This window comes from Cyprinodon variegatus, unplaced genomic scaffold (genome assembly GCF_000732505.1).
Source record: "Cyprinodon variegatus isolate N-32 unplaced genomic scaffold, C_variegatus-1.0 Scaffold1076, whole genome shotgun sequence".
Taxonomy (NCBI): domain Eukaryota; kingdom Metazoa; phylum Chordata; class Actinopteri; order Cyprinodontiformes; family Cyprinodontidae; genus Cyprinodon; species Cyprinodon variegatus.
The window spans coordinates 116,024-124,717 of record NW_015151529.1 but is presented as its reverse complement, the minus strand read 5'-3'; the positions used below and the strand labels follow the sequence as shown (position 1 = coordinate 124,717).

General features: G+C 41.4%; 1 protein-coding gene across 1 annotated transcript in view; it reads left to right on the top strand.

Annotated features, from left to right (window-relative positions):
* The window catches only part of LOC107101279 (mitogen-activated protein kinase 11-like), a 21,361-nt gene that overhangs the window by 12,249 nt on the left and 418 nt on the right, over window positions 1-8,694 (top strand). The window contains exons 5-11 of the mRNA XM_015400135.1: window positions 542-589; window positions 2,414-2,528; window positions 2,611-2,682; window positions 5,231-5,310; window positions 5,455-5,533; window positions 5,693-5,866; window positions 6,024-8,262. Coding sequence (XP_015255621.1) covers window positions 542-589; window positions 2,414-2,528; window positions 2,611-2,682; window positions 5,231-5,310; window positions 5,455-5,533; window positions 5,693-5,866; window positions 6,024-6,097 — 642 coding nt within the window. The 3' untranslated portion in view covers window positions 6,098-8,262. The remainder of the gene's footprint in view (window positions 1-541; window positions 590-2,413; window positions 2,529-2,610; window positions 2,683-5,230; window positions 5,311-5,454; window positions 5,534-5,692; window positions 5,867-6,023; window positions 8,263-8,694) is intronic.

Below are 8,694 nucleotides of genomic sequence, written 5' to 3'. Positions count from 1 at the left end.
CGGCCCGGCGCGGCTTACGGCCCGGCGCGGCTTACGGCCCGGCGCGGCTTACGGCCCGGCGTGGCTTACGGCCCGGCGTGGCTTATGGCCCGGCGTGGCTTATAGTGAGGCGTCTCTATAGTCCTGAAAATACCGTAGATATTTTCCAGTGCTAAATTAAATGTTTTTCACACTTCTCAGGTCCATATTTGCATAAAAAATTAGAAATCATGTTGCATTTTCCTTCCATCTTACAATAAATTACAGCGCCATCTGCCAGAGGTAGCACATTTCCCCTCATTGTTTTAGATAAAACATTTTTTTTTCTTAAATCGATGCTAGGAACTGAAAGATCGATATCGTATCGGACAGCCGAAAATTATGATGTTTCATCAAATCAAATTTTTCCCATACCCCTATCCCCAAGATAAAGTTTGTTGTTTTATTCTAATCTAAATTAGCTTATTAGCACCTTATTGTATTTATTACAGAATACAAGGATTTACTGCTTCTCTGTCTCTCATAGATTTCCTTACTTCTTGTGTTTTTATGTCTCTTCTAGGACCTTAAGCCAAGTAATGTGGCAGTGAATGAAGACTGTGAGCTAAGGGTAAGATCAGCTTTTTCTTTTGTGTTAAAGCTTCTAGTCCAGAGGTCAAGGATTAGCGCACTGCGGTCCAGATTCACCTGCTGGCTAATCTGGACCCAACCTGATTCAAAACATTCATAAATTACTGCATGTTGTCCGATGACAGTGTCTAACTTCACTTGCACCTCTTCTCCTGTTAATACGGTAAAGCCCTGGGGAGCGTCCGGCTCCAGGCTGCACGTGACCCAAATGAGCCAATGAGCTGTCAGTCTGGGTTGCTGCTGCTAGCTCAGTGTTGCCAACTCAGCGACTTTGTCGCTATATTTAGCAACTTTTCAGAGCCCTCCAGCGACTCTTTTTCAAAAAAGCGACTAGCGACAAATCTAGCGACTTTTCTGGTGCCACCAGCGGCTTTTGGAGGCTCTTACATAAAAGCACGTATCGTTCCTACTCTTGTCCTCCAGCGGCAGGTGCTACAGTGGGGCGCCTCCCCCGTCTCAACCCCGTTCTCCCGCTTCCGCAGGAGTCCCTCTCAGCGCTGCAGTCAGAGCCAAAGCGTGTTTACTTTAACAGCGTCCAGACTACAAATGAAGCGCGCGGGTTGATCACGCGGTGCCGCCACGCCCTGGCTTACATTCAGGGCGGGAGCGAGCAGGATGTAAAATGTTATTTGGTCTAAAATAAATAACTGAATTTGAAATGTAAATAACTAATAAATAACGGCATTTGATTAGTCAGTTAATCAACTTGTCCATTGTGTTTTCCTCTATAATATAATAATTTGTAGGCTCCTTAGTGAACCACAAGGGAAACAAGAAAAAGTTAAAGAAAAAGTTGAAAAAATAAAATAAAATAAAAATTGTAACTTCGCTATAATGCCTCTTTATGGTTAATTTTGCCGGTCCCAACCAGGGTAAAGGAGGAGGGTTCATATTGTAAAAAAATAAACATAAATGGACAGAAAAATTAGTGTTTTTACTCACATTGTCTCTCTAACAACGTTATTTCTCCCACCGCGTCAATAACATTCACATCACATCATGCGGCAGATTATGCAAATTAGGCAATGACATCATTCAGCGACTCCTAGCACAGCCAATAGCTGCTTTCCTTACTGTGGAGTTGGCAACACTGTTTTAGACACAGCAGGCAAACCTGTGGCAAGCCGGGCGATGGGAAAGAAGGAGAAGACCATGAGAAAAAGAGAGCAGAGAAAGTGTGGACTGCTGGAAGAACTGCGGTGAACTGGTGAAAGAAAAGTGAAATGGCGTGCTCAAAGATGACCCTGCACATTTAGAGGATGTTTGGCTCAACCTGCTGCTGTGAAGCAGGATTCTCCACCATGAACAGAATCAACAATAAATCTGGATCCAGGCTCAAAATGAGCTCCTTGATATGTGCTTGAGAATGGCTTAGTCTCTGGTTAAACCCAGGTTTAAAGCCTTGCAGGGCAGCCTAAAGCCCACTGCCAACATTAAGACAGAAAATAGAAAGAAAATAACAAACGATCAGTTCAGGGCGTTTCTTAAAAAAAAGTGAGTCAGGAAATGATCTATATACCAACCTGAATTGTTGTTCTCTACTTCAAAAAACACTTTAGTTTTTAAAATAGATTTTTTTTTAATCATGTTTATTTACAAATTAAATGTATAAAATGGATGCATACACACCTCATTTTATTTCAGTGTTAAATTCTGTTTAAAGTAACAGATTATAATTAAAAATGTCTCCAGACCTTTACTGGTTGATGATTTTCTTTATTCGGACCCCAATGGTTTTTTATTAGTTACCACTGCTCTAGTCAATCCTCTGTTAACTCTAAATAATGGTTTTATATCCCGTCAGATCCTTGACTTTGGGTTGGCCAGGCAGACCGATGATGAAATGACAGGATACGTGGCGACTCGCTGGTATCGAGCACCAGAGATCATGCTGAACTGGATGCATTACAACCAGAATGGTGAGATGCTCTCAAACCGTGGATGTTTAGGAGCTAAACTCATTAAAGGCTTCATCATCCAACCCGTTTCTTTCTCTTCCAGTGGATATTTGGTCTGTGGGCTGCATTATGGGAGAGCTGCTGAAAGGAAAAGTCTTGTTTCCTGGGACCGACTGTATCCTTCATCATGGTTGCAAACGTTCTCCTCTGCTTTGCAGGAATTTCTCATCCCCTCTCAGGGCTGCATAGATTTCTCCCAGATTTGCATTACAATCCCACATCTGTCAGACATGGAGCTCTGCAGCTACGTAGAGTGAATAGGAGCAATGACAAAAGGCTGAATTATCTGGATTCTACTATTCAGAGGCGAAGAACTGGGCTAAATATAATTATATCATCTGATCTTTGAGCTTCTGATTGCTATAAAAGCTTTCTGCTGTAATTTGAGCTCCTTCCAATGTCGTACAGTCATGTTGGTCTGTATGAGATGATTCCCTTCCTGACCAAATTTTTCTGTTTTTAGATTTTTAAATTATCCAACAAAATTTATATCAGAAAAGGCTTCTTTGATGCTTGTCCACATTAAGTTTAAACATCCAGTTTGTCCAGATGCTTCTGCTGCTCCTGTGTTCGATGCCAGAGAGCAGCTTTGCTATATTAGCTGTGATCAGCGGGTAAAAAGTAGTTAGAATCTATGTTGAAGTGAGAAAGTCCTCCTGAAAACATGGTCTGTGCAGTCAGTTCATCCAGATTACCATCCTGCCTTCAAAGATTATGGCCGTTTCTCAATTCACGAGAACGCGAGTACGTACTCGTGTTCTCGTCAAGTCCGTTCTTGGCGAGAACGCAGGAAGATCGGACTTGACGAGAACGTGAGTATGTACTCGCGCTCGCGTTCTTGTCAAGTCCGTTCTTCCTGAGTGGTCTGTGCAGTCAGTTCATCCAGATTACCATCCTGCCTTCAAAGGTCTGACCCAAAACGCAGAAGACCAAACAGAGAGACCCGGGAAAAGTTTAACAGGTTTATCAAGAATATGGTGATGAATCCAGTGCTGTTCAGAACACTGTCAAACCGGAACTGGAAGGTGAGGGGAAGACACTGCGGTTAGTTCAGGCTCAGTGGGAAATTTGATTCTTAGGCTTAAATCGGAGGAATAGTTTGTAGACTCACTTCTCCAGAAAAAGGTGTCCTTTATGGAATCCAGTCTGTGTGGAATGTTCCAGTGATTGTCTTGTTTGGTGTTGGGCAGACGGGGATTACTCAGACTACGGTTGTTCCTAGGTGAACGGAACAGCTGACTGTCACTCAGATTTCCTGCGGTACTTAAACAGGCTGTGGTGCAGATGAAACCTTTGCTCGATGTGAAGCTCAAACGACCTCTTGGGGAAAGTGGGTCTAAACTTCCTGTTTGGAACCCCTGCTCAGTTAGAAGCTCAGTTGATCCTTCCAGGGAGAGAAGGTCCAAACAAATCCAGTTTGCAGGATGACTTCCTGCCGAGAGGCAAAGACAAAAAACAAAGTTAAGACTCAGGTTGACAAAAACTCAGTTTGACTCAGAAAAACTCAGCTTGGCTAGAGAACCCAAAACTGGCAAACAAAAACTCAGGTTAGACTCTGCTAAACTAAACATGGCAAGAGTACCCTGTTCAGGCAAACACTCTGGCGTCGAGGTAGTGGCAGTCAGCAGCTTAAGAACGCTCCAAAGGTAATGAGGCAACGAGCTGCAGGTGTGGATTCCTGAACGTTTACACCAAAACCCTGTTTTTATCCCAGAAAGCGATTACTTTTAAAACCTGCGGCCAAAGCGGAGATTTCTGATAAGGCCGGTTATGTGCTGCCCTGTCAACAGGGATAAATGGCGTTTTAGCTTCTTAAACGTCGCATTATGCGCCAAAAACTCCTAGGAACACCTGATTCTGAATATATACATGAAAACACAGCCCAAGCTGCATCAGTCCAAACATGACTCTAAGTTCTTTTTTTTATTCTTGAAAATAATCGGTCTTTTTTGAACAACAGTAATAAAGGCATGCTTGCTTTGTCATGTTTACATTTTGACATGCTGCTATATCTGTATTAATTGTGCTTTGGTGCTCGCTATGTCAATAAAATAAACTTGGTGGTTGAATAGTGGAGAATCTAATCTTTCATATGATGTCTAACATCTATAGTGGTTAACATTTTACTAGTGTAATTTTCACACATTCTGAGTTATTAGTTGTAAACACTTTAAAACGGTGGGTTTCTAGAGGTTAAATCAACTCTGATTAATATATAAACCTGACAGCTTAAAACGGAATATTTATTTTTATTTATTGAGGTTAATATTTGTTGATACACTGCAAAAAATAGAAATCTCAATAAGTTATTTTTTTCTTAAAATAAGTGCATTTTTCCTTGAATTGAGGCGATAAGTGAGACACTTTGCCAATGGAACAAGACAATTTCCTTTTAAAATAAGAAAAAACAATGTTATTGTCTTATTTCAAGTGCATATTATCTAACTATCTTATTTTAAGAGTAAAAATACTCGCTCCATTGGCAGATCATCTTATTTACTTGCTCAAATTAAGGGTAAATATACTTAATTTAAGAATTTTTTACGTATTTCTGGATTATTTTTGCAGTGTAAAATATGCTTGATGGTTCTGAGACCAGAAGCAGAGGAAATCCGTATCTCTGCAGATCAGCTGGATTGTCTTTAACTCCTCTTTTCTGTCAGATATCGACCAGCTGAAGAGAATCATGGAGGTGGTCGGCACCCCGACTCCAGACCTGCTGAAAAAGATCTGCTCTGAGCATGTGAGTAAGAAGGGAAAACACAACCTCTGGTGTTATTTCCATTGATCTGATCGATCGGTCGTTGCGTTCACAGCGTAGTTGATTGAGTTGTGGGTTTGTGGGAGTGGGGGGAGTCCATGCATCACTGGCTGTCTCTATTTGCAGGCCCAGAAGTACATCCAGTCTCTTCCCTTCATGCCTCAACAAGATATGGAAAAGATCTTCAGAGGAGCTAACCCGCTTGGTGATGCACCGCAAATTTAATTACGCACCATTTTCAGAAATGTGAAAAAGGATGAGTGTCTGATTTCTCTGACACCAGCTGCTCTGTCCCTCCTGGAGGGTTAGAGCGCCGTGTCTAAACCCTCCTCCTCTCATTTCTGTGTCTCTGTTGCTCTGTTAGCCATCGATCTGCTGAAGCGCATGCTGGTTCTAGACTGTGATGAGAGGATCTCGGCCAGCGAGGCTCTGTCCCACCCTTACTTCTCCCAGTACCACGATCCAGACGACGAGCCAGAGGCCCCGCCTTACGACCAAACGCTGGAGAGCAAGGACCGAACTCTAGAGGAGTGGAAAGGTGAACCCCAAGAATAATGGCTTTTTTTCACATTAAAAACCCCTAAAATACAGAGAAGGTTATTTTAATAGTGTAATAAAATATAACAAATTAAAATGGCGTAAAGTGCTGCAGCTAACATGGTCTCTTTTCACTTTCTGTCCGTGTTTTTCTGTAGAATTGGTGTTCGAAGAGGTGAACAGCTTTAAAGCATCTGGCAGCAAGACGGAGAGCCTTCAGGTGGAGCAGTAGGCTCCTCCCTGCTCCTCTCTGCTCCTGGTTCCTCGCCAGGGAGGAACCACGTACGTACTATCTGGATGGGAAACGGACTAATGAAAAAAAAAAGCAAAAGGAAATGAATTGTATTCTAGGAGTTAATCTAACGCACAAACATGGAGCCTGTTTGGGATCAAAAGGACACATCCGGAGCAGAAAGTTGCTTCCTGTTACATTTCTGCTTTCAGTCGGAGAAATGAGGAACTTTTCGGTGTCAAACGGACTCCTGAAGGGGCTGAAGGAAGAACTGGATGTTTACAGACAGAAGATGAAGAGAGGACAAAAATGTGCACACTAGGATTTCCAAAGCAACATCAGGGACACATAGCATCAACCATCAGTTCCATCCACTTTTCTTATACTGCCTTTATGTTTAACCCTCTGGGGTCCCCTCACCGTCATCGTTTTCCACATTCCAGTCATGCAAAATCTTGGATTAAGAGTCAAAAACATTTTAAAAGAATTTTAGAAAATAAGGAATTAATTAAATTAAATATGGAGTCAGATATACGCCAAAATAAGCCTGGTATAAAAATACTTTTATGAGGAGTTTTATCTAATACACACACGCACTCAATAAGTGCAGGCAGAGTAGTTTATGTATGTGGCTTTTAAATAAAACTGCTTGTCTCAGCATTTATCACATGTGTGCACACTTTGCACAAGTCTGGCTTCATACAATCTGCATCAAAACAACCACAGATATTGCAAAATAAAATCCAACAAGTGCAAAAAATCCAAGGGACCCAGGAGGGTTAAAGGCTGCCTGCATTATACTGAAGCATGATTTATCACCATTTAACAGTCGTGTCTTATATCTGGTACTGTATTATAACCTCCCACTGTCTGTATGGCACAGTTGCAAAGGAAGATTCACTTTCAACTTGTCCAAATGAGAGGTGGGCAAACAGCACATAAACTACTGCTCCTTCTCTATGGAAATGTAAACACCAACTTTGCTGTTATAAGAAAGCTCATGAGCGATTCTGCAGGTCTGTGTTTACACTGTAACCGTGCTTCTCATATGCACATTCTGCTGATGGCTGATTGTTGATTACCTGCTATCTCTGGCTACTCTCCCTAACGCTCCACCCTTCATTTAATCTCACTTTATCCCCCTTCTTGGCGTTTGCAATGATTAATATTAAATGTTGTTTACAGTTAGCATCAAATCTCAAATGGTGTCTATTCAGTATCTCGTAACAGTGTCATTTCATTTACAGAGTCACTCAATTATCAAAAAGAGAAAAGGTCTGGAGTTTCTTAAAACAGCCGGTTTGGTTGTTATGGCAACCATAAAAGCTCTGTTAGAATTACCCAGGTATATTTTAATTTCCCAGGAAATCAAAATAGGGTTAATGACATTTTCTGTTTTAGTGTCTCATCCTAACTTAATCCTGTATTTATGCCCATCAAGTCACTTAACTGAAGTGTAAAAGTCGCATGTACTTAAAGGTTGCGCAGATTATTACAGCATATCGTCGTCTATGTTTTTTTTCAACTGCAACACTTGAAGTTTTGGAAAGAGGTGGAAGATTACAGTATCTTAGGTTCCCTAACAGAAAAAAAACACTATTAAAAACAATAAATATTGATTTAAATAATGAAGTTCCTGCAAAAAACCAGTTGCTAGCACGTAGCAACTGAGCTACTGCTTGCTACCTGCTAGCTGGCTAACTAAGATTTATATAGTAGCTAGTTAGCTGACAAACTAGTTTTTCGTCATTCTTTTCTTTATGCCTATAAGGTAACCAAGTTAGTTTTATTTGGATAGTTTAGTAGGCTATCTGCTAATGTAGCTAGCCTGCACCCAACTGCTTTACAAACAAGCGGCTCATTACGTGCTAAGTTTTTTTTTTTTTAAACAATGTTACCCTGTGAGTGCTGGTGTAAATGCTGGTGCTGCTTTTGTTTCCACGACATCATAAATGTCCACGTTTTGCACCACAATGTTTCCAAATTATCATATTTATCTTTTCACCTTGACGAAATACTAGTTACCCTTAAAAACTCTGGGCTTTCATTTAAAAGAAGCTTTAATCTGTCATGATTTTATTAAGAGCTTGGACCCACATGCAGATAAACCAGTCAAGAGAGACCAGGGAAAAAGTTTAACAGGTTTATTGAGAAGTTTTGTGGAGGTTCCAGTGTTGCTCTGAACACTGCTCAACCAGAACTGAAAGGTGAGGGGAAGACACTGCGGTTAGTTCAGGTTCAGTGGGAGAATTGATTCTCGAACTTGAAGAGGAGAAAAGGTTGGCAGATTAACGTTTCCAGAGATTAGGTTGACTCTTAGACTCCAGTAGGTGAGGAAGGTGTTCGGGTGTTTGTCTCATACGGTGGAGGGCGGACTGGGTTACCCAGAATGCGATTGCTTGTAGATGAATGGAGAAAGACTGACTGCCACTCAGATTTCCTGCGGTACTTGAACGGACTGTTGTGTAGATGAATCCCTTGCTCAGTGTGAAGCTCAAACGTTTCCTCGGGGAAAAGTGGATCCAAACCTCCGGTTGAAGCCACCAGTACAATCGGTTACACATTGCTAATCGACCACAAGAAAAAAAAAAAGTTAT